Below are 26127 nucleotides of genomic sequence, written 5' to 3' on the forward strand. Positions count from 1 at the left end.
AGGGAAAACACTAGACAGCATGGTATGGCGAAGCAGAGGCATCACTACGCCTTCGCAACTAGAGGCAGGGAACACCCCACTCACCTACACGGCACTACAGCAGATAACCTCCCTGCCTAACAAGGAGTTCTACGAATTCCTCAAAATAAAAGCAGCTGTCACCAAAGCAGGACTAACGAAACTAACACCCACCATCATACAATACGCACAAAACTTAAACAAGACGGGCCACCAAATAGCACAAATCTACAAGCTAATCACACCACGCACCACAACCCTAAACAACAAGACGCTGGCATTCTGGGAGGAGACCATACAGAGACAGCTGAACGAAGTGGAAAGAGCCAAACTATGGACGACAGCGTCCAAAAACAAAATCACACCACAGCTAGCACAAACCAAATTCTGGCTACTTCACAGGTTGCACTGGACACCAGCGAAACTAGGGAGGGTTGGAGCCAGCGATAACAGCACATGTTGGAACTGCCAGAGTGCCACGGGAGACCTATCTCACATGCTATTCGAGTGCACCAAAGTCAAAGCTTTCTGGGGCAAGGTCTACAACGTCATAGACACAATAACGGGAAGTAAGATACAAAGAGGACTAGCCGGGGCAGCCACTGCATTCCTAGCGACAGAACTCCAGTCCAAAGAAGTACGAGACCTGGTCGATGTCCTTCTAACGGCTGCAGTGAAAACGATTCTGGGTGACTGGAAGGACACCAGCAAAGCCACTTTCAAGCGCTGGTTCAACTGGGTAACCTTCCTCAGGGGGGCAGATAATATCACCGCCAAGCAAAAGGCGGCAAATCATACAGCCAAGGAGAATATGTGGGAAGCTCTCGACGCATACCTGGAACGATAACCAACCCACCCCCCCCCCCCCCCTCTTTTTCTCTCTCCTTTCCTTTTTCTCTCTCAGGCCCCGCCAGGCCGCAATCTTGCAAGACCAGTACAGTATTAAGAATGTCTTTTCTATGGATATGTAAAATTTTATTTTCAATAAAAATATTTTGAAAAAAAAAAAAAAATAAATAAATAAATAAAAAAAAAATAAAACATCAGGGCTCTTCGGAGGCTGCACACCCTACCGCTGATGAAAGGCTTGCACGTGATCATGTATGTGCATGTAACTTGCATGATCGAGGTAACTATTAGCAGCAATACTACGTGTCTCTCGGACATCTTTCAAGGGGCGGCAATCTGAGCGATAGCCCCGGGCGCCACAAGCTCTAGCTACGCCCCTGCGTGGGGCCCAAGGGAACAAGACAAGGCAGTGGAGGCTAGGGCCCGCGCTGCCCGGAAGACGACACTGCAACTGATTGATGACGACCCCGGGGCCTGTGCTGAGGGGGTCGGGGCCCAGCTGGTGGTACAGCAGAGGTGGCGCTTTACATAAAGGGCCTGCTGAGGAGAAGTGCCATTATTCTCCTGGAGGTGCCGGACGGGGCCAACTTTGCCTACTGAATGCAGCTGGTAGGGCCGCGGTGAATTGTTTACACTTTAATCCCCCCCTCCCCCTTGCACCCCCCTCCCCCCACCCCAGGGGAACATGGTCTACTGGGGATCGCTTTTGGCCTGCCCCAGAGTAGATACTGAAGCCGCTCCATTGGGGCCTGGTCGAGTGGGACATCCACACTTGAAGGTTGTGGGCCCAGCTCCAGCCACTTTGGACATCCTTAAGAGGCTGCGGCCTGGGGCCCCATGGGAATGAGCTGGTGCGAGAAGACCTGTGAACTGGGGGTCAGGCGAGGTCTACTTGGCTGACTGAACCTGGGCTGCAGAGGTGGCTGAGTTAGGCTTAGTGCTGCAGTATACCTTAGTGTCCCCAAAGGGCCACCTAGGTGGCGGGGCACCTAGCGGAGATGTTATGTTTAGTATGTTAAAATTATTTGCTATAGCGCACGTCTCACCCGGGGGCATCTCAGCGCTGTTGCAGATCCTGACAGGAGGTGCGAACTAGGGAAAATCAGTATAAGTATGCTTTTAGCAATTTCGTAAATTTGCAGTATGTTGGAGTCTCTGGGAGGGGCGTGGCTTGGCCATCAACGGTAATGGACGCGTGAGCGCTGTGCTCCGTGCCCATCTTTCCCATTTATCCTGTTTGCTGACATCCTGGTGTCCCCGGGGACCTGACGCTGCAAGATCCCACAGCGGGGCCTGACTGGAGCTGACCCGCAGCGGTGGTGCAGGTGGAGCGGCGACGATCCGGCGAGTCTCGGCAGAGCCTCTGGGGGCGGCGTCGGCCATCTTCCCGCGGCCTACGCGGCCGACCTCATCCCCGGCCTCGATTGCGGGGACTATCGGAGCTCTGATTGCGGAGCGGTTTCCGGCTCCGGAGGTGCCCCCGAGCAGACGCACTTAACAGGAGGGAGCCGTGAGGCCTGCATCCCCCGCCGGTGGTACGAGGAAAGGAGCTGAGCCAGCGGAGGGGGCCTCGCACCCCCGGGGGCACTTGCGACAGAGCTGCGGGCCGCAGCTGCTGCGGTCCGGACCTGTGGGCGGACCGCCACCGGGGGCTGGACCTTATGATCTTCCCCCCAGCCATACCCTGCTCTGCTGGCCACTTGGATGCCCGGCTTGCTGGCTTGAAGCGCTGGTGGACCCCCTAAGACCGTGAGAATTTTGGGGGAGCCGATGCTGTGAGGGCCCAGCTGAGGAACTAGCGGCGGGGCCTGGTGGGGTTCCACTCGCCCCCGGACTGGGGCTTATCGATTCCTGTTCCACGGCGTGGCTCATCAACCATTGGCGGTGAGGAGATCTGGAGCCTGGCAGAGGTACCTGGGACACTGTTTGGGCCGGGTGCTGGAGGCAGTTGATTGACGGCCGGGACCATTGTTGGCGCTATTGGCTGGGGCGTGTGTCACGCACTTTTGACACAATCACCCGTGGCTGCGTCTGATGGGCCACGGAACCCAAGCTGGGGGTGGCCTTGCAGTAGACCTCTCTAGTTGAGCCTGCACGGTGGGGCGGTCCTGTTGGTGGATCTGGGCAATGACAGCCTGCGCTGTGGGAGTGTGGAGGTATTGCCGCCTGCGTGACCCTGGGGGCGCTCTTTGATCTCTGCGTTTGAGTTCCTACTGGCTGGATTGGTATATACCCTTGGTGGTGCTGTTTCAGGGCTGACCCCGCGCCCACTGATCAAGCGTGAGTGAACGGCTGCCATGGGGAAACCGCGCCAGAAACCACCGCCTGATGCAGGGGAAGACTTGTCGGGCAGTCAAGACTCTACCGCACCTACTGATTCGGCGACGGGCCTCCCGCAAAGCCAACTGGACCAAATCCTGAAAGCAATCACGGACACGAGGGAAGCCTTACATCACGATATCACTCAAGTATCCACGAGCCTGGGGCTCCTGAGGGCGGATCACGGCAAACTAGCGGACCGGGTCAAACAGACGGAGGCACGGTTGGATACGCTGGAGCCTACACACAAGGCAGTGGAGGCTTCCCTGGGAGACCTGCAGCAGCGGGTACAGGTGCTTGAAAGAAGGGCGGAGGATGCAGAGGGGCGCAATCGCCGTAACAATATCCGCATGGTGGGCCTGCCGGAAAAAATCGAAGGTGCGGACATGGTGGGCTACCTCGAAGCATGGCTTCGAGCTGTGGTGGTCCCGGAGGGCCTGACGCAATTTTACACACTGGAGCGGGCTCACCGTGTGCCGGCCCGTCCTTCTGCCGCCGGCCGTCCCCCTCGGCCGGTTGTTGCGCGTCTTCTGCATTTCCGTGACCGGGATATTATCTTACAGAGGGCGCGGGCACTGGGGCCGTATCAAGTGGATAATGCCCGAGTCCCCATCTATCCGGATTACTCCCTCGAGGTCCAGAGGCTGCGCTCTACATTCCTAACAGTCAAGAAGGCTCTCCGTGAGGAGGGTATCCGTTACTCCCTTTTGTTCCCGGCCCGACTCCGGATCGTGGTGGATGATAGGTCCTCCTTCTATGACTCTCCTGCAGACGTTTGGGACTGGCTTGAACTGTACAGAGCGGGAGCGGACACACGCTCGCCCAGTAAGGTGGAACGGAAGGAAGCGCCGAAGCCTCGACGCAGCAGGAGACACAGACGACAACCGACGACTGCACGGACCCCCTCCGTTTCACAGACTGAGCTGGAGCGCAGAGAGGCCCTCAAGGCGGTCTCCACTATCTCGAGTGAAGTGGGGTCGACATCGGCGTTGGAATCGGGCTCCCGTAAGGGATCGGAAGATGGGACGTCGGAAGGTTCGGGTGGTGGCGAACCTGCGCCGCCACATGTCACCCCAGAGACTGCAGATGGCCTGCTGGATGAATAACCCTGTATCTCCATCACTGTGGTATTGTATATGGGTCTGTGGTTTATGCTATGGGACTCGGGTGGGCTTGTCTCCACCGGACTGCTTGAGAGCTATTACTCTGTTGCCTCGGGTGCATTGTGGTTCTTGCTGCGGACAACGGCTCGGATAAAGGACACTAGGGGTGTACTATGGGAAGTGGGGCTGACGGACTAAGGGAGCTCACTGTCCATGTAGTAAAGCGCCGAGCCCCCCTCGCTCTCACTCTTACTGTGAGACTCTGGTTGTTGCCAGAGACTAGTTTCATGGGGTGTTGTATTTGGATGGGTTTCTGCAGTTTAGTGCCTATTCTGGGGGTGGGCGGGAAGAGGGTTTGTTGGGTTGTTTTGTGGGACTCCGTTATTGTGGTACTGTCAGTGCGCTTGGGGATCTGTGATGATTCGAAATGTATATGTTACTTGAATGGGGACCCTACCTGAATTGCGATGTGTGACTTGGAATATACGGGGCCTGAACTCCATGGTGAAACGTCATAAAGTACATGCTTACTAAGCATGGGCGGATTTTGCGGATCCACGATTCGCGGATTTGCGTATTCACGGATCGTGGATCCGCAAAATCCGCGGATTTTGCGGATCGGCGGATTTGGGGCGGGGCTTCCATGCCAGGACCATCGTGCCAGATTGAACCCTGCCCTTCATATTTATTCAAGAAGACGCCACCGTTTTGTGCCATACCTCTACTCAACTGGAGTACTTTCTACTGGATAATCAGTAAGTGCTACCTCGTTGGGTAAATGTATAGTGCTTTTACTACACTACAGCTACCTAAAGTGCCAGAGAGTTGTCAACAGCGACCAGGTGTGTGTTACTATGCAATCGCGCCGAAGGGCGCAGGGGTCCCTTGAGTGAGCTATCATAGTGGGTAAATGGCGGGAAGACGGTGCACACCTCGAGTGTGTGGGCGGGGCCAAACGGACGGGGCTTCCATGCGAGTGCACATGCCTCTTGTGTGTATAAAAGGTCTGAGACCGATCAGAGCAGCAGATAAAGATACAGAAGCTCCTGGCCACAGGAACAGCACGAGGATTGCGCTCGGGAAAGTCAAGGATGCAAAGGCCTATGTCCAGCATCACAGCTGATTTTCGATGGTATATCTGGGAAGAAGGCACATCTGCCCAGCCTTGACAACGCTCACAATTGTTTTTGGGGCCGATGAATGAGTCACTGAATTTAAGCTTCAACTAGGGCACATGCTTAACTGATATCTTTAAGTGCTTGCGGTTGAGGTTTAATTTTTGTGCCAGGACCGTCGTGCCAGAATGAACCCTGCCCTTCATATTTATTCAAGAAGACGCCACCGTTTTGTGCCTGTTGTAACTAATTTACGATGGCGCCGGCAAGCTGCCAGCGCCATCCTAAAATAGTTACTAAATTACCTTCAACAGGAAGCTCTAATTGATAAAATAAAGCAGGCGCTCGAGCCCCTGCTTTATCTTATCTATTAGAGCTTCCTGTTGAAGCTAATTAAGTAACTACTTTAGGATGGCGCTGGCAGCTTGCCGGCGCCATCGTAAATTAGTTACAACAGGCCAGCAAGGCTTGAACGTTTGACCGAGGAATCCGCCGCTCGCGGATTGCGAATTTTCGGTAAATTCGCGAGAGTTCGCGGATTTACCGAAAATCCGCAAAATCCGCGAGCGTAACGGATTTTGCGCTTACACTTAATTAATGCTTACCTAGTTCGTAGAGGGATGCAGATTGCTTTCCTTCAGGAAACACATTTAGACCAGACAGAGGGGCGGGCATTGCAACGCAGGTGGCGAGGTCAACTATTTTACACGACATGCTCGGCCTTTGCAAGGGGGGGTCTTATTTGGGTGAGAGCTGGGATCCCGTTTCAACCCTTGCTGTCAGTGGTGGATCCTGAAGGGAGGTATGTGGCGGTACAGGGCAGACTGGACGGGAGGGACTTGACACTCTGTAGTGTTTATGCCCCCAATGTAGAGCAATCAGCCTTCTTTCCCCAGCTATCTGGGAAGTTAGCGGCAGTCTTGGCGAACGCAGTATTGTTGGGAGGTGATTTTAACTCAGTGCTGGATGTGGGGCTAGACAGGTCTCACCCTCCATTGGCGCAGTCTGCGGTCCATAGGTTGGCGAAGAGCAGACGAGAATGGCAAGATAGATGGGGCCTGATTGATGCATGGCGTACACACACCCAGTTGAGAGGGATTTCTCCTTTTATTCCCCTCCGCACGCTCTGCATGTCCGGCTTGACAGCATTCTTTGCTCTCCTGATGTTCAGTGTCTGATCCGACACAGCGAGTATTTAGCCAAAACGATATCCGACCATAACCCCTGCCTGGCGGTGATTCAATGGACCAGGCTGCGACAGGCTATTCCCACATGGAGACTGAACCTGCTGGCACTGGAGGATGCGCCCTTTAAGGCGGATGTGGGAACCGGAGTGGAAAACTACTTTGCGGCTAACGAGGGCACGGCGTCGAGCAGGGCCTTAGAGTGGGATGCCTTTAAGGTGGTAATTAGGGGAGTTTGTATTTCGGCCACCGCGGGGGATCATAGAACTCTCTTGCGGGAACTCGAATTGAGTGAGGATCGACTGCGCGCGGCTGAGCGCGCCAGCCACGAGGATTCTGACGCTCACGGGGCTGTAGCGGCCGCTCCTGAGGAGGTTGCGTCGCAGATGGAGAAGCTCCGCTGCTTTGATCATAAGGAGTTTCTCGTCAGGGCTCAAGCCGAGCGCGATAAGGTGGGCACGCTGCTGGCCTGGCTGGCCAACTCTGAAACTCGTGGCGCTCCGATTGTGGCCCTGGCTTCGGAGGAGGGACGCCTGATCTATACTCAGTCCGGAATTAATGGCGAGTTCTATGCGTACTACGAACGCCTTTATCGGAGCACGTTGGTAGATGCGCCTGCAGAGCTCAATGACTTCTTGCTTGCGGCGCGGCTCCCCCGGCTCGATCCAGGCCAGGTGGACCACTTGGGTGGGGAAATCTCGGAAGCCGAGATAGGCGTCGCTATTAAGCACATGGCTCGCAACAAGACCCCGGGGGTGGATGGCTTACCGATCGAATTCTATGCAGCTTACGCGGATGTGTTGCTCCCGAGGTTATGTACTATTTATCGGGAGGCCTGGGAGACTGGGGTTCTGCCTGCAACCGCGCGCGAAGCCCTAGTGATACCTCTGTTGAAGCGCGGTGGTGCTGCCAACTCCCGCATGGCTTATCGCCCACTCTCCATGCTCACGACTGACTACAAGATCCTGAGTAAAGTGCTTGCGACGCGACTACTGGCTCATATGCGGACACTGGTACATTCCGACCAGGCGGGTTTCATCCCTCAACGCGCTACCGCCACCTGTGTGCGCCGACTGCTTCAGGTTTTAGGAGGGGAGGCTGGTGAGCTCCCGGAGGCTGCGGTCCTCTCAATTGATATTGAGAAAGCCTTTGACAGTGTGGAGTGGCCATACCTGCTCCGCGTCTTGGAGGCGTTTGGGCTGAGTGAACGGTTTGTAAGGTGGACGGCTTTGCTCTACGCGGCTGCCACGGCTCGAGTCAAGACGGGGACCACGATTTCAGCTACATATCAGGTTGGTCGGGGGACACGGCAGGGATGTTCCTTGTCGCCCCTATTGTTTGCGCTGGCCATTGAACCGCTAGCGGCTCACGCTCGGTTGGGCCAGGCGTATGAAGGCCTGTTGCTGCGGGGTGACCCTCATTACATCTCCCTCTATGCGGACGATTTACTGATGTTTTTAGCGAACACGGGTGATTCACTCCATGGCGCTAGGCGTCTGCTCCGTGACTTTGACTATCTTTCGGGGCTACGGGTTAATTGGGGGAAGTCTTGCCTTTTCCCGGTGACCCCTCGACAGGAAGGGCCGCAGATGGAAGGGAATCTGCGGTGGGAAGGTGGTTGCCTCCCTTACCTGGGCACGTATATCTATCATTCCCCACTGGATCTCTTGGAGGGCAACATTAATCGGGCCATTAAAGCCTTACAGGGGTCCATGGGATTTTGGCGCACGCTGCCGCTATCGATCGCGGGACGGGTGGCGTTGCTGAAGATGGTAGCACTCCCCCGTCTCTTGTATTTGTTCTGCACTCTGCCGGTATGGATTCCGGCGGCGATTTTTCGCAGACTCTGCTTTCTTACGTCGGGATTTATTTGGGGGACGGGCAGGCGTCGGGTTGCGTTGACCACACTGATGCGGCCCAGAGGAGACGGGGGGCTTGCGGTCCTGGATTTCGAATGGTACTATATTGTGGCACAGCTGCAATGGCTCACCCAGGCAGTAGCTCGGGAGTTTCGTGGGCCGGAGGGGCAACAGGACCGATTGATTCCCAGGCATGTTATCTCCTTTATAATTCTGAACCAGAAGTTGGACCTCGCTCAGCTCACACTAGAGGAGCGTACCTTTCGTAGCTGCTGGCTTCGTTGCCATAGACGTTTGGCTGACATACGCCCGTATGCCCCTGAAATCCCACTGGGGATGTGCACGGCCCTCCCTCACGGGGGTGATTGGTCGGCTCTCATACTCCTCGTACCAAGGTCACTAGCAAATCTTTTGATTTGGGTCTGATTTTGGCTAAACGGGAGATTACCATGCACTGGAAATCCAGCCAGGGCCCCAGCTATCTCAGGTGGAAGGCAACTCTTCAGCGATGGGCGAGGGCTGAGTCTACACTGCGCATGCGGCAGGCTAAGCGGCTAGACAATGACAAGGCCCTGGATGTAGCCAGGGCATGGGAAGCCCTGTTAACAGCGCTTCAAAGGTCTGAAGATAGTTCTGGCGAGGACGATGAGGAAAGTGTAGTGTAGGGTCATTGGGAGGGAGGGCGACTCGTTACCAGGATGCACATTGTGGACGCTTCTAGTGTGGGTTTGTAGGTTGCAGGTGGGCCCGCTAGGGGTAACATCATTACTATGCAGCAAGAAACAAGCAGGACGGGATATTACTGATATAAATGTTTGTTAATTGCACTAGAGCGCACTGACGGGGTGGGTGGGAGGGAGGGGGGTGGTTTGATAGGGAGTTTGTTGGATAAAAGGCACTTCAAGAAGGACTTTCATCCTGATACACTTATACTTGAGATATGTTCTCTCCACTGTTTCCTGAATATATGTCCTTCTGCCAATAAAAATTGTTTTTATAAAAAAAAAAAAATGTTGGAGTCTCTGGGAGGGTTATAGGTAGTTTGTTCCAGTATCCTAGGGCGAGATAGGAGAATGCCTCCCCCCCAGTGAGAATTTGACAAATTCGGGGTACACACAGTAGGGCTTGGTTACTGGATCTGAGATTGCGGCTAGGGACATACGTTGTTAGTTTATTTTGGAGATACCAGGGGCCTTTGCCTTTTAAGGCGTTATAAGTGAGGCAACAGATTTTGAAACGGGAGTGCTTCTTCACTGGTAGCCAGGGCAGTTCTTTCAACAAAGTCTCTGAGGGAGTACCTGTAGGACGGTTTAATATAAGTCTGGCCGTGGGTTTTGGACCACCTGGAGCTTGGGTAGCCGAGTATTACTGACATCAGCCAGGAGAGCATTTTCATAGTCCAGTCTGCTTATCACCATTGCCTGAACCAGTGTTCGTGGGGAGAAAAGGGAAGATTCTGAGCAGAAGTCTCAGATTGCAGTAGCAGGAGCTCGTAGTAGCTACAACCTGATCTTTCATCTTTAATGCTTGATCTAATTTTATCCCCAGATTTCTTACAGTTTGTTTGGTTATGGGGATAGCACCCAATTGGTGAGGCCACTAGTTCTCCGACCAGATGGCCGGGGCTTTTCCAAGCAGCATAATCTATGTTTTTTCTGGGTTTAGCTGGAGGCAGTTTTCAGTCATCCAATTGGAGATTGCTAGCATACCTGAAGCAAAACTTTTTTTTTCTCCATTTCCAGGTATTGGCCCATAGTAAACATCAGCTGGGTGTCATCAGTGTATGATACCTGCCAGAATCCTCAACGGAAGGAAATACAATCAGCAGCGGGGTAGACACAGCACATTTTCTTTTGATCTCATTTTAACTCCTATTTTTAAATATAGTTGAGGTTTGAAGACTTTGTAGTCGCTGAGCACGGTCAAGCCATGAGCCCTTTTGGTTAGTGTTTTCTTATCTTCTATGATACATATATGTTTGTTCCTTTTGTTGGGATCTTTTTAAAACTCTGTTGATCTGTAGAGGTTGCCCAAAGGTTTATCAATCCCAGTCGATTTAGAGAGTTAAACAAGTACTCCCAGGCTGGTGATTTTCTACGGCATGACAATTCATCCCAGAGGTGTGAGTTGGAGTCCACAGGGCATTGACAAGGAACCCCCCTCCGGGGGAACGCCCCAGGCCAATAATTGCCAAGCTGCTAAATTATGTAGACTGAGACACCATCCTTCAATATGCAAGAACCCACAGGGATAAACTGCTCTATGATTCACAGAACATAATGATCTTCCCAGACTACACCCTCCTGTTGCAGTAGCAGGGCCAGTCATCACAAACCACACAGTCGCCGCCTCTGGAGTCTGACTCCTCGCAGGGTACACATATGAAACGTCCGAAGAGGGTCAACTCCAAAAGGTGACACAGGTCGAGGTCCAACTGGCGCTCCCAGACACAGTGCGACAAGTGGTGAATGTAGTGGGACCGCTCCTGCTTTTTCTGCCCATTGCTTCGACTGGGAATATTGATCACCCCGAAGACTATTGCTCAGCTAGAGAGCAAATATGGCTCGGGGCCCTGGGCCTGTAGCCACGAACTACCCCCGGAACAATTATGTTTAAGTTTTGTGGGAAGCTTGGGTACTAATGGCGGCGGTACCCTGGGACTCCCTGTTGGGGCCTTGGGCTCCCTCCAACTGCGACGGGTACTCCTTGTTGGTGGAGGTATTGGGGTGAGGGGAGGGTGGGGGGATGTTCAGATTTCCTGGACTAGAGTTATTTCAGTTCACACATAGGCACAGGGAACCCAGTAAATTTTCACCCGCTCACCCTAGCTAGCAACGTCCCTAGATGACAGATGACCTCACACACAAGTAATTCCCAGCCTGGGGGTCTGAACTTAATAACATGGAACATTAGAGGGATGCTCAATAAAATAAAGAGAAGTGCTGTCCTTCGGCAAGCCAAACGCCGGGAAGCTGATACACTCCTACTGCAAGAGACCCATCTACTAAGCAATAAAGCCCCATATCTTGCCCGGTTTGGTTAGGACAAAGTTTACCACTCAGTGTTCACACATGGCTCGTGGAATGGCTATTCTCGTGCACCGCCGGATCCCCTTCACTCTGTCCAAACTTTGGTCAGATCCAGGGGGAGGATACACCATAGCAACAGGTACATTATACAGCAAAACAATAACCATAGGCAGCGTTTACGCCCCTTCCCCCTTAGAACACATTTTCATTGACAAAATCACACAACTCAGGGGAGAACTCCCGGAAAGTCTAATAATGCTGGGTGGCAACTGGAATGACGCCATGTCACCCTTGGGTCACCAGTGTAAGTCAGAGCAGAGGCCCCTGTTGGGAGAATCCAAACTTCACCAGCTGGCCGCCACGCTGTAGTGGTCAGACGCATGGCGGGCGTATCACCCCACGGAACTGGGCTTCACGTTCCTTTCAGCCGTACACAGCTCCCTTCCCAGAATAGACTACTTCTTCTTACCACGCAGCCACAAACATACGGCCTCACATGTCTCTATCCTGCCCAGAGGCCTCTCTGAACACACTCCAGTTTGACTTAGACTACACATTGGGCAAAACATACCCCCCTTCAGATGGCTCACGTCACTCTGGCACCTCCTCGACCTGGGTTACTAAGAAGTTCTTCGACAGGCAATTACACAGACTATCTAACGTCCAATGTGGCCACTGCCCCATTAGTGTTATACTGTGGGAAGCTCTTAAACCCACTATCCGCGAGCTGGACATCAGCTTCCAAGCATGCGAAAAGTGCAAGCGCCTTGCACAAATAGAAGTTCTAGAAAATTGCCAGAGCACTGTTGAAGCTGAAGCTGCAGAGGCCTCAGACCCAATACAGCAAACCACCTCCTCCAAGTACAACAACAACTACATCAGCATCTCACTAATGAGGCGCATGAGATCTGGTTAGCGACCCAACATAGGATTTATCAATGGGGCAACAAATCAAGCAAAATGCTTCTTCATTTGTGTCAGGCGGTGATGTCCCCCGCCTCTGTGCCGGTAGTGCGAAATGCAGACAAAGTCATATGTACTACCCCTGACACAGTTATCCAAGCGTTTGCGGCCTACTATGCCTCCTTATACCAGCAGAAGGAACTCATATTGAATGCGACAATAGGGTTATTTCTAACAGACATACCTCCCAAAAAGCTCCCAGACCACCTTCTCGACCAGCTAGATGCCCCCCCATAACCGCAGATTAACTTGGTGCCGCTTTATCGAACATGCATGCCTGGCCCCAACGGCTTACCTAGTGACTTCCTACGACCACACATGGTACAGTTCAGCCCCCATCTGTTGGATGCACTACATGAGGCTCTGGAGCAGCACATCTTAGCTCCTGATTGGCGCCATGTCGAAATAGAGACTATGTTCCTTAAACCAGACCGCCCTCCAGAAGAACCATCTTCTTACTTCTCCATCTCCCTCCTAAACTTTGAACCCAAACTGGTTAAGGTCCCTGCTGACCGCTTCCCCACCTGTATCCACGAACTGATCCACCTAGACCAGGTCGGCCTAATGCCGCACCGGTCTCCACAGCACAATAGTCAACGGGTTCACAATACCATTGCGGAGGCCCCGGAGCTGGGCTGCCCTGTGGCTATTCTTTTGGCTGACATAAATATGGCGTTCAATTCCATAAGTAGGACTTATTTATTTTAGGTCCTCTGATCTCTCAACTTTGGTCTGTACTTTTCGGCTTACATACAATTATTATACACAGAGCTCTCGGCCTCTGTGTGGGTAGCTGATTTCCGGTCAGCACCCTTCCCAATACGTCCGGGAAGCCAACATCCCCGACCTTACAGACGATGAATGAACTGAGGCTCTATCTAGTCTCCGAGGTGCCACATGATACAGCCTAATCCAGTTTAAATACCTCCACCTAGCATACTACACCCTCTTCCGCCTCTGGAGGATGGGCATTATACAGTCCCCCACATGTCTCAGATGTTGAGACTCGGAGGTGATCTTCCTACACACGGTCTGGAGCTGTAGGGCACTGCAACTGTTTTGGCATAAAATATCATCCTGTCTGGGTCAAGTCCTGTCCTGGCATCTTCCATTCGGTCCCAAGCTTTTCTTACTTTACAGTACAGAGGAGATAGGAGGAAATAGCTATAAACAACATCTACTATTTTGGGGCCTCACACTTGCCAAGTGGGACATTGCCCAAATGTGGAAGGGTACATCCCGCCATCATTGGGTGGGTGGAGAAAAGCCATGGACATGGGCTGAAATCGTGGTGTACCAGGCACTTGGTTGTCTACAAAAACATAGGAACATATGGTCTCGCTGGGCAGCATACCGTGGCATAGACCTGCCTCCCCTGCCGCTCTCAGACCCTCCATAAACAAGGCAATCAAATTAAAATGGACCATATTTAGGTAGGATGAGTCACTCTGTTATCTACACATATACACCAGGACATGAAACGTGTAGTAACCTGTTCCAAGTGTAGCTATTTGGCCTGTATGTTAACAGGCAATATTGTTGTTTGAATATAATTGGTACTATCTCGTATAAACTGCATCCGAAATATATGATTCGGGCACTGCCCGCTATGTACCTTTAAAGTCAATATAATTTTTTAATAATATAAAAAGACTGCACTCCACATATCTACACTTATTTCTTGCACTTTCATCTCTGCAGGTAAAACTTCAAGAGTGGCTGTGTTTTCTGAAGAAAAAGGAAAAATATTTTCAGGAGTCTACAGTCAAGGAAGAGGAACAATATAAAACCATGAGGGTGAGTGGCTGCAGTGAGTGCTGTGTCTCTGTGTGTCTGTATATGTCCATGCTCATGTCTTTTTGTGACCTCTTAGAGTTCAAGACAAACAGAGGCTGATGAGTCGCCCTACAAACTGGGTCATGGTCCCCACCAAATAAATTTACTACCGGAGTCACTGCACTTGAATATTAGGGCTGAAATCGGCCAAGGACTCCTCCTAAAAAATCATAAAATCAAGAATTACTCTGCTGATCCTAAGGTAGTACTTACATACTCAACCGGTGTGTGTTAGAGTATGTGGGCACAGGTGTAACATTATCTGGATGTGAGTATGTACCTGCGTGTGTGTGTGTGCGTGCATGCATGTTTACACTTAGGTGTACGTGTCTAAGTAATTGTTCAAGAATGGATTGTCCTGGAGTTATCTATGGGAGTGTATGTCTGCGCATCTCTATATCTGTCTGCTTTTTGGTTTTGGATTAGTGTTTGTGTGTGTCTGCATAAGCATATATTGGTTTTGAGACACAGAGTACGTAAATACATGTGCGTGTCTATGTGCATGTGTGGTTGAGGGTTGTGTATGCTTCAGTCTGTGTTTATTGGCTTTGGGATTGTACTTACATATGTGGATACCTCTCTATGGGTATGTACATCGCAAGGTCTGGTGGCATTTGTTAGTGTGTAAATATATATATATATATATACACACACACATACATCTAGAGTTACACGACCATGAGATTTTATATGCATCAGTCTGAGTACATATATGCATGGATGTGTCCCTCTGTGAGTCTCTGTATGCATAGATTGAAGCTGTCCATCTGTGAGTTTGTACAGGATTTGTGTGCGAGACTGCAAATGAATGTGTGCATTTGTGTGAGTGTGTACCTCTGCTGGTTGTGTATGCGTGGATTGGTAGTGATCTAAGCATCCATCAGACCAAGCAAGCCTGGTGTAAGCCCTTAATTAAACAAACGTTTTAGCAATGTAATCATGCTATAGTATTGTATATACATCATCAAACCACAGAACATCCAACAAAGTTCACCTAAGTAATGAAGAGAACTTGGAAGCTCCAACATTGTGTACATAAGTTTTCACCCACAAATAGTTCATCTAAACCAAATGCCCTCTAATCTGAGTTCTTTTTGGGACATTCATATTCCCTTCTTCAAGACATGTACACTTATAAGTCTAGAGATTGCATGGGCACAGCTCAGCTTCAGCCACTGACCTTGGACATTCTCTGTTTTGCTCAATCCTCATTGCAAGATTTCCCAGCAACTGTCTGATTAATCGCCATAGCTTGACATGTAATTTTTTATGCCTTCATTAGACTTCTCTTACAGGATAGGCCATAGCTGACTGGAATTTCCCAGGATAACTGGCGCACTTAACCCTGCCTCAGGATGGGAGAAGGGGCAGGCCTGTAACGTGGAAGCCCCTTCAGCAATGGTGCACATTTATCACCACTGACACTGCTATTGGTCGTGATATTTAAGTATTCAACAGGAGTGTCTGTAGTGATACATTTAACAAGGGTGTTGATGCCATAAACATTTCATGGTATCTGATAAACTCTCCCACAGTTTTCATAAAGTGTTTCTCCTAATGTACACTCTTCATTCTTTAGTGGTTGTTACCTCACTTGCCGCTATACCTCCTGATATTATTAACAGATAAGTGTCTGTTCATTGCTGTAAAACACTGTGCACCAGATCACAGCTCTGTGCACCAGGCTCCGGGTTTAAGCACTGCCAAACCATGATCAGGGGGAGGAGGGACACAGGTCACAGAGGAGCTAATGATCATGTTGGTTGAGGTTTTTTGCTCTGGTGTCCTGAGGTCTGTACTACTATGGCTACGGAAGAGGCCACGGACATCCCTTTCTGCACTTGACTTGCAGGATAGAGAGGTCGAGCAGTCAAAGGATTCTGACGGAGGCAGAGGGTGTGGCAGGCACTCAGAACCCAACAGTCAATCAACAGACAAAAATAATGTTATGTCTAGCCCAGTGATCCAGCGGCGTACCAACAAAAGGTACTCCACTACCATATACTCACCTGGTCCCATAAACATACAGACACACACTTGGTTGAGTAAAGCGCTGGAGTCTAAGTTTATACATTCTTTTTCACAGTTTCAAGATTAGTTATTCAATACTCCTGACTAACCATTCACTGATCACAAAGTTCTTTCCTCTGGTCGATGGACCATTAGTTGAACTAGTTGATGGTGAAATGACATAAGTTAACTTACTTCTTGCCTATTGTAAATAACCACAGACTTGGGAAAGTTTAAATCTTTATCTACATTTCAAAACGCATGTGAACCATCTCAAATACACAATGCAGTCACTGTCATTAATAGGAGAAAAAATTCAGTTAAATCATTAAACATATACTCAGGATTCATGCAATGATCAGTGCTCAGAAAGGGAGAGGACAGAGAGAAAAGGACACCTGCAAATAGCACGAAATTATATTTACCAAGTATGGTGTGAAGACCAACCGCCTGGCCAAAGGGCTGGTAAGGGTCTCCCAGGAACGATCAGGCGACAAAGACTTCTAGACATGAATCAGGACAGGACATATGACCTCTCTACAATACCGACGACTGCGTCGTACCCCTCTCTGACACTCTCTTCCTCCTCCTCGAGATTCTTCTGAGATCTTCTGTCTAATCCTAATTATTTTGGGATAGAAGGCTCTGCATTTGATTCTTCATCAGCATCTCACAGCATCTCTCCCACCATCAGCATCTCTCGCTACTCCGACAGCACCCAAGGCTCACAGCATCGCCGTTTAACTAACTAACTAAAAGCTATCTCAATTATACCTTTTGTTCTGCATGTTTCACCCATTAATGTTTCAATATCATAAAAATACTACATCTGATCCGTCAGGCAAGAGGGGAAGATCGTCACACCATGCTTACATGTTATTAAATTCAGTTAAACTATTGTTTTCCAAATCCATCCCCTTCATTTTTATTCATGATCTCTATTTCCCACTGTTGGAGTTGGCCCTTTTTGCAGGGTCATCCTTGAACTTTTTGCCTTCCTCCTGTATTTTGTCTGACCTGTTTTTGTTGATATTATGACTCTGGGAACTTTACCACTACTGATCAGTGCCAAAGTGCATGTGCTCTCCCTATGGTGAATTGAGGTGTGGATTAGTGACTCCATGATTGGCTTATGGGGTTTACTTGTCAGATGCTAGTACAGTGCACTGCGTGTGCCCAGGGCTTGTAAATCAAATGCTGCTGGTGGGCCTGCAGCACTGATTGTACCACCAACCGGAGCAGCTTGTAAAGTGTGTCTGAGGCCTGCCATTGCAGAGCCTGTGTGCAGTCTGGTACTGCCATGTTGACTGGGCAAGTGTACCCACCTGCCAGTCCCTAACCCTTTCCCTTTTCTGCATATTAGTCATTCTATCGTAGGCTCAAGGGCAGGATGCATTGTAGGTAAAAGGTAGGATGTCTGTGGCATGTCCTGATAGTGAATTACAGCCATTTTCATTTTTCATTATTGCAAGGCTACCAGTTTGATTATAACATCTTATAATCGTAACTGACTCAGGGAACTAGGTAGAAATTCGAGTTTAGTATGCCTGAACTCAGGATGATGAAATACATATTTTAGTGTAGGTGGTTTTAACATTCTGTGTTTGAAAATACCACTTTTAGAAAGTAGGTATTTTCTTGCCTAACCATCCACGTCTGCCTCTGCTAGGTCGTGTATTCCTTGTCTGGAGTTTGAATGTCATGGGCTGGGGGATTCCAGGAGACAGGATGAGTCAGCACAGGGTTGAATAGACCCATCTGGATGCAGAGGGAGGGGAGGGGAGCACCTGGGACCTGAAAAGGGCTGTGCCTGCCTTCCACAATGCTGGCTCCACCTCCTGTGGTGCGTCTGATGTCCCTGGCCCACACTGTCAAAGGAAAGAAGGAGTCCTGTCAACAAAGTGCTCCAGGTCTGACCAGAACTGGTTTGGACAAGGTACAGACACACTCTGCCTTCAGAGAACAAAGAAAATAGGAGTATAAATATTGGGCCCCGGACCTCAGGACTTTAGATCACTTTTGGGAAACAAGAAGCACTTTTGCTGATGAGAGGAACCAGAGAGAAACTGAAGGAGGAGACTATCCCCAAGCTGAGTGCTGTTTGAGGGATTGGCCTGCAGTGGTTGTCTTACTGCCAAAGGAAGGAGAAAGGAACTTTGTGCTACTTTCGTCAACTTGTAAAGGATCTCCAAGGGCTTGGAAATTGAGCTTGCCTCCTGCTGAAGTCTCAGGGATAACAGACTTCACCAACCAGCTTCTCTGAGTTCTTTAGAAGTGCCTGCTGTTGTGCTGGGCCTTCTGAGGGACTGCGTGTCACAAGGAGCTGGAAGCGTGATTCACAAAGAAGAAGCATGACGCCGCTGCAGCCGCTGTTGTCGCATCACTGAAGCAGGGTGATGCCGCTGCCGCTGTCACTTCGCATTGCTGAAGCGCCTCGCATCGCCGGATAAATGTGCCTCTGTCGCAGGAGATGCAGTTGCATCGCTAGAGAAGCGTGACGCCGCCACAGCCATTGTTGTCGCATCACTGAAGAAGAGGGTAGCTGCTGTCGCATCGCATCGCAGAAGAGCCTCGCATTGCCGGAGAAAAGTGCAGCTATTGCCGCAGACGCCGTCACATCACTGGAGAAGCGTGACCCCACCGCAGCCGTTGTCGTCGTGTCACTGAATAAGGGTGTCGCCGCTGTCGCATCGCATCGCATCACCGAAGCGCCTCGCATTGCCAGAGAAGAGCAGCAGACGTCGTTGCATCACCGGAGAAGCATGTTGCAGGGCCTGTCACGGCTCAGAAGATTCGTTGAGTCGCCGCATGGCCGTCGGGCGTGCACGCATCGTTGTCGCATCAAGAAGAAGATGCCATTTTGTTTCATTACACCGGATCTTCATCGCATCGCGGCATTGCAGGTCACATTGCCACGGAAGCACAGTAAGAAACCGACGCATCACCGTCCCCTGCGCAGTAGTAGGATCTTATGCATCACCGTTCTTGCGTGTAAGGAACCAACGCATCACCTTCCCTGCAACACTTTCGTTGTATAGCGTTAGGCATCCAAAGGTACATTGAACTTAAAGTGGCGCATTTACCATCTAAAGAGAACTAAGCTATTTCTACCATTTTTAAAGTACAGTATTGTTGATTTTTGTCGTTTGTGGTCAAGTCTATATAAAAATACTTATTTTTGATATACAGTCTGTGTGGTGTCCATCTGTAGTGTTATCACTGGGTTACTGTATGTGTTCAAAAATACTTTACACACTGCCTCTGAGATAAGCGTGCCTGCTCGTGCCAAGCTACCAAGGGGGTGAGCAGGGGTTATTTTAGGAGTGTACCCCCTTACCCTGACTAGACGCAAGGGTCCCTTTTTGGTCAAAGGTACCTACCTCTGCCAACTAGAGACCCCAAATCTAACACCCACCCGCATTCATGTTTCATTTGCAACATTTGTTCAAACTCTAGCATGCTGTCCCATTCAGTTGAACTTTTCGCCCTGTGTTCCCAGGCTCGGGCATTCTGCGACCTTTTCCTCTTTCCAACCTTTTGCCTCCAAGAATTTGCCTCCAAGCGACAACTCCTCATACTAATTAGATGCAGTTGATGCATGCGCAATAAAGATTCCCAGTTTAAAGCAGTTTAGTCCTTCATTCATACTATTACCTTTAGTAAACACATAAGCAAGCTTCACTAACCTGCGTGTTGGTGTGTTGCGCATTAGTTTTACACAAAACAGTTTTTAATACTTGTTAAGTAATCAAAATATTGTAAGGGCATGACAAAAAAATACCACCCCGTTTAATAAAAGTACAATTACAGGTTTGCACTGTACGATCCTCAGAATAGCACAGCGGATATCTGGTGGCCCCTACCCTCTGTAAGAGTTCTAGTGACTATAGTCCCCTGTACGTCATGTGAGCATAGATATTCATCAAGCACAGACTTTGGATTACCCCACTGACTACTGTGTACATCAGTTCAGTGGCTTTTGCCTCCAGGAGTTCAGCCAGGCAAAAACTATATTGTTCAGACTGCAGATTTCTCTGCCCTGCTATACCTATTTGGTGGTGGCGTACTCAGAGTACCCGTTCCTATAGCACAGGCTTCAATTGTACGGAGCTGTAGGGCAGCCTCATTTCAGCCAAGGACTGATATCATTAATCAGTTTGTAAGGTCTCGTGTCACTTGTCTTTGACAATGTGGGCTTCAAGGACAGTTGCACACAGATTCTTGATGATAAAAGTTGCAACCGCTGGGTCGAGTCATTAGCAAATGGTGGTAATTGGCAGTTTATTTATTTTTATGTATTTATTTAATGCATTTTTATTTAGTGCAGACTTTACCCAAAGGTATCAGAGCGCTGTACAATAGAACCAGTTACATTACATGAGAGAAATGTTACAAAATAGAGCATTACAAAATAAACAGGAGACTAGAAGAGGTAGGATAAAACCATAGAAGGCAAGAACACAATACCAAACACATCAAGCAAGGGTGAGGAATGTACAAGAAAAAAATTCAAATTTACATTGATGAACAAACTTCATAGAGGGGTCTGTAAATGAAGGTATTAGTTCTGACAGTGTCTTTCGAAGAGAAGAGATTTGAGGTCAGCTTTGAAGATCCGGATAGAGGTAGTGGCAGGGAGCAATGGAGGAAGCGAGTTCCAGATCTCACTGCATTACCTGAGAACGATTGAGCCATCGCTCTTTCCCTTTTGAAGGAGGGGGGCTCAAGCAGAAACTTTTATTATTATTATTTGCCAGGTAACAAGGGGAGGAAGTGTGCAGGGCTTTGTGAGTGATGCAGGCAGTTTTGTAAATTGATCTTGCCTCGATGGGAACCCATTGAATAGAAGAAAGGATAGGAGTGATGTGGTCACTTCGTTCGGACCCTTAAATAAAGCTAGCTGAATGGAGGACGGATTTGAGGGGGGAGAGGTGAGATTTGGGTAGGCCAGTCAGAAGAGAATTGCAATAATCAAGTCTAGAGAGAACTAGCGATTGGACCAAGGCTTTTAGGTCTTTCTTAGGGAAGAACCGACGACTTCCCAGACCTGATCAGTGATCATTGATGGTAAGCCTTTTATGGGCAGTTAAGATGTCAGGCACGGACAACACAATGTTGATTCTCCATTGAATGGCTTGGCACAGCTCACTATGAGAACAGAGCAAGGAGACTGAGGGACCATACACCACACAGGTCACTCCTGTCCTCTCTCCGACCAAAAGTAAGCTTTCTCTTGGTGTTTCTCATGCTGAGAATATGCTGGGCTTCTCTCTTGGACAGGCTTTACTCTTTCATCATGTGCCTCTCTCCTTTCTTCTCTCCCCACACAGGCGCCTAGGTGCTAGGCAGACCCTTGGCTCTTCCAGCAAACAATGCATACTTCAGGTGATGTTCCTTCATCTTTTGGGGACTGATGTTTTACAGACACCTGACCTGGTCACATAGCAATCCGAGTACCGTACAAAGCACTTCCGTCCTTGGTCAAATAGAAATTGGAATTTGAACAAAGTGGGGTGAATTGGGTCCGACTTTATTGTAGTCATTTTGCAGACAGTACAACCAGATCAACTTTTAAACTGGTTTAGTTAGATTTTATGGCATGACACAGAGGCTAGCATTATGCAAATCTCCTTTATTACCAGCTCACAGCAGCAAAAATTGAAGAATATAGAACTTCAATAACATTTTAATAGGCTATAAAGTCCCCCTGCATGCAGTGTTCTCCCTTTCGTTGTTGCTTCTGCTCATAAGATAAGTACAGTCTTTATAATAGTAATACTTAAGGCTGATTTCGATGGCGGCGTTCCCAACCGCCTCATTGGGATGCGAGTGAACACAGTTCTGTCGCATGCCTATATTCCACTATGAGAGCATGCATTCTGGCCGTAATGCATGCTCCCATAGTGAAATGGCAGGTGTGGGTCATCCCTGCACCCCGTGGCAGGCACCTCACACAAGGTACAAGGATCAATAGGCGGGCACCATAGGTGCCCCCTCGGCCTCCAGCCAGAGGCCGTGCACCTAAGGGGGCCCTGCTGGGGACCCCCAAACATGGTTTCCGACACGGTTGCCATGTCGGACAGACTGGCCCATAAGATTACAGGCCAACTTCCAACTGGCGGACGGGCTCTCCCAGCCTGTCGAAAGCCAGCCGAAATAACCTGCTGGTTTACTTTCCGACCACCTATATTTTATATCTCGTATTAATTAGGCGGTCGGAAAGTAAACCAACCGGCCCATTACGATGCGGCCACAAAGGCTCCGACCTAAATTTGGAACCTTTATAGGGCGCATCGTAATTGGCCCCTTACTGTTATTTTACCTTGAGATATCCCACCCTCCTCTATAGAAAATAAGAATAATATCCCCGCCTGCCCTGGTACTGACACTTTCAACCAGGTAATTGTGTAACTTCCCATGTCTCCCTTTGTCTTTTCCTATCCCTATGAATGAGGGTGGCTGCTTTGTTTTATTTAACTTCCCCTCTCTTACAGCGTCGGGTCGGAGGTCCTACTACCTCCGTACCCCACACAACATTTTGGCATTTCCCTTGGCTCCTTAAGGCCGAGAAATATGCCCTTGCTGTGGACCGGTCTTTTCTTTTAAAGACTGACCCCACACTGCTTGTTGCTGTGGGCTTGCTTTCTTTGAAAAGTGTGAGCCCGTACCCCGCTGCCATAGCAGCGGGAGCTTCTTGAAAGAAAAACAAAAGGCCACTGAGGCGGTCGAGCTGCGCACGTGGTGACTCAGCAATCAGCAGCAGTCCAGTTGAGTCATCTCTCGGACGCAGTTTCAGAAAGAGAGTCTGTCTACTTAACAAAGATGCCGGCAGCCCTCCTTTGCCCTCAGCGACTGCTGGCCCATGTAAATAAAGGCAATGGTGTGATGCACAATCATCACACAGTTTAATAAATAACCAAAAAAATGAATAGTCTAGGGCACAACAATAAAGAAAGGGCCTCACTATTAGAGATAAGACCCTTAAGAGATGGTCAGCCACACTCTGTATGCCCCGCGGCCCATTTTAGGAGATTGGGACACGTTAGTAAAGACACTACAGTGGCCATTTTAACTGATTGGGCAAACTGCTTAAATTCTGGCAGTTGCAGTCCAACAAACTGCCAGAGCAGCTGTTTACTTACATTTAGCCCAGTAATCTTAAATAATATTTACCTTGTGCCATGTCCCTTGAACCATCAGAGAATACTATGACGGTGATCCAGCAATCGGAGAGTAATACATTTCCCTTACCTAGGCTCAATTAATTACCCAATAAGCTCCTTCATGCTGGGAGAGTGTGTGAGAAGTTAGCCTGGCATATGATGTCCACTAGTTCTAGTGGGCACCTTGCACCAGTCTAAACGACCCTTATTGATGGTGGTTGTAAAGCCAACCTTATAGAAAGCTATCCTAGTGGTAGCATGGACCAGCAGTCATCAGGCTAAGACTTCAGAGAGCGTATTAGGCAAGTTGTTTTACCAATTATAATCCCTTGAGTACCAAATGTAAGGACACCACACAAGGTATATATCAAATATATATGTATTTATTCTAAACACAACCCCTCTGCACTCTTTATGAGGTCAGAGGTAAAAATACAATACAATTCACTGAGTTAATATACGATAAGTTGCACAGTATACGTTATGCCCTAGGGGCGTCACAAACCATATACTAAAATAGTGGTATAAAAACCAGGCGAGAATTAGAAAGCAGGCCTGGGGCCTGTGGAATCACTGGGGCTACTCTAAACAACCAAAGGTTAGGAAGTAGGAGGCCCACAGGAGACAGGTGCAGTGTCTAAACACAGCCGCGGGTTACCATTGACTTTCTATGAGAAACGTAGAAGTTACAAATATACAGTTTAAGGACGCTTCCGGCTGGACTACGATGGAACCCTTTTAAACTAGGACACTTCAAGAGTCAAGACCCACGGGAGCACCGAAGTACTCGTGTAACCTCGCCCAGGGAAGCCGGGTGCATAGGTGTCTTTTTGTGTCGGGTTTCATCATCGTTTTCAATGGAGAGCTGCAAAGAAGTGCTGCAGACGACCAGAGGAAAAGTGTCCGGGTGGATCCAAGGGTGGATTGAAGATCTGAAGAACCTGAAAGCAGAAGGGACAGAGTCTGGGTCACTTGCCACTGACCAGGGCAGCGATAAAAAGATGCCACCATATGTTAGGTGATTTCAGGTGAAGATGTGAAGTTTGTCTCTTCAGCCACGAGGACCAGGAGGTGTCGATGATGACCAGGAGCTGGATTCGAGCTGTCCCACGAATGATCTAGTTGACTGCGGTGTCGGTATCTGGACTGGACCCAACAAACCTGGGCGAACGCATTCCATGCAGGATTTCGAGATTGGCTTTGGTGCAGACCAGCAAGGTCTGAGGAACTTCTCCTTTGTAGGGAAGTTGGAGCAAGCCTGAAGCAACCAGGAAAGCAAGTTAGATTTAAAAGGAAGTCTTCAGGGGGCTCACTAGCCAATGGACTAGGAACCAGGAAGACGCGTCGAGCTGAAATACAAGAGTGGGCCCCACGGGACACTCGTGGAGTGTGGAGGCCTGAGCTTCGGTGCAAATGGTGCTCGGTGCTGGGGCTTCTCGTACCCCAAAGCACAACTGCGAGATACCTTGGGAGTCGATGCAGTTAGCAAAATGCAGGATGTCCAGGAGTTCCGGTCCCACGTCTCTCGTGTCTGCCACGGGTCTCAGCTTTACTGTGAGCGAAGGTCGGGGTTCAGAGATGTCTGGACATCTATTTTCTGTGCCGCAGATTCTTCGGGACCTGGCGGGAGCCTCGAAAAGGCAATCCGGCAAAGTTGCTGTTGGTGCCTGTTTGAACAGGGTGGTCACTCCTTGACCACAAGGGAGATGTCTTCCATCTTCTAGTCGAAATGGAATGTCGAAGGTCCAGGATTTATGTTTCAGAGTTGTGTCCAGGGTAATCTAAAGTCCTAGGGACACAGCTCCTATACTTATACTGAGTTTAGGGGCTGGACTATCGTTAAGGTCCCTCCGATCGGTGGACCTGGGAAGGGGTTGGTTACACCCCTTTCCCTTTGTCCAGTTTCGCGCCAGAGTGCCCCAGCAACCGGTCGGAAATGCATGGAGCATTTCGTGTGCCCCAGGCAGTGTCTGTAAAGCATTCACTGAATGCAGCCCTCCCTGCCACAATACACAAAAGCCTGTCTGGGAGGCGCTGGCACCTCCCTGGACAGGAAACTTATTGCCCAGGCTTCCCCTGCCGGAGTTTCGTCCAGCAACAGGAGGTCAGACTCGTGTCTGTGGCAGGAGCATCCATTTTGTGATGCTGCGACTCTGTTTAACTTTCAGTAACTACATGTCTTCTCCCTCTAGAAGGGTGGAATTCTACCCCCGCCGCCAGGACTGGCGGGGGGTGGGGGGTAGTATTCCAAAGTGTTTGACACCTTACACAACATGTTTTGATAAAGCCAAACCAAAGTCAGCATTAACCGCGAGGATTATAATGCACTTAAGAGTATATGGTATGGCTATATCTTAGAACAGCTATAAGGAGATGGTTCCGAAATCTGCAGATTGGCTCAGCTCATGCTAGGGCACCCACTCTCATAAAACCAAGCACTCTGCCTCCAGAATTGTTAAGGCCTGCCATAGGAGTGACTTATAGGGGTATATGGGTCTATATGTATATATAGATATAGGTATACTATATCTAAGTAAGGTGTGATTACACCACCTTACCCAGGCTGTGTGAACAGACCTGTGGTTTCAGTTTGGAAGGCAAACCAGTGGAGGTATAATACATGCTGCAGCCCCTGGTAGGCCTAGGGTGCACCTATGCCCTGGGTACCTATGGTACACT

At 49.6% G+C, this 26127-nt stretch overlaps 1 protein-coding gene across 1 annotated transcript in view; it reads left to right on the plus strand.

Annotated features, from left to right (window-relative positions):
• Window positions 1–26127, plus strand: part of LOC144754211 (E3 ubiquitin-protein ligase TRIM11-like) — a 127314-nt gene that overhangs the window by 21680 nt on the left and 79507 nt on the right. The window contains exon 2 of the mRNA XM_078641797.1: window positions 14141–14236. Coding sequence (XP_078497923.1) covers window positions 14141–14236 — 96 coding nt within the window. The remainder of the gene's footprint in view (window positions 1–14140; window positions 14237–26127) is intronic.

The sequence above is a fragment of the Lissotriton helveticus genome, chromosome 5_1 (assembly GCF_964261635.1).
Source record: "Lissotriton helveticus chromosome 5_1, aLisHel1.1, whole genome shotgun sequence".
NCBI classification, from domain to species: domain Eukaryota; kingdom Metazoa; phylum Chordata; class Amphibia; order Caudata; family Salamandridae; genus Lissotriton; species Lissotriton helveticus.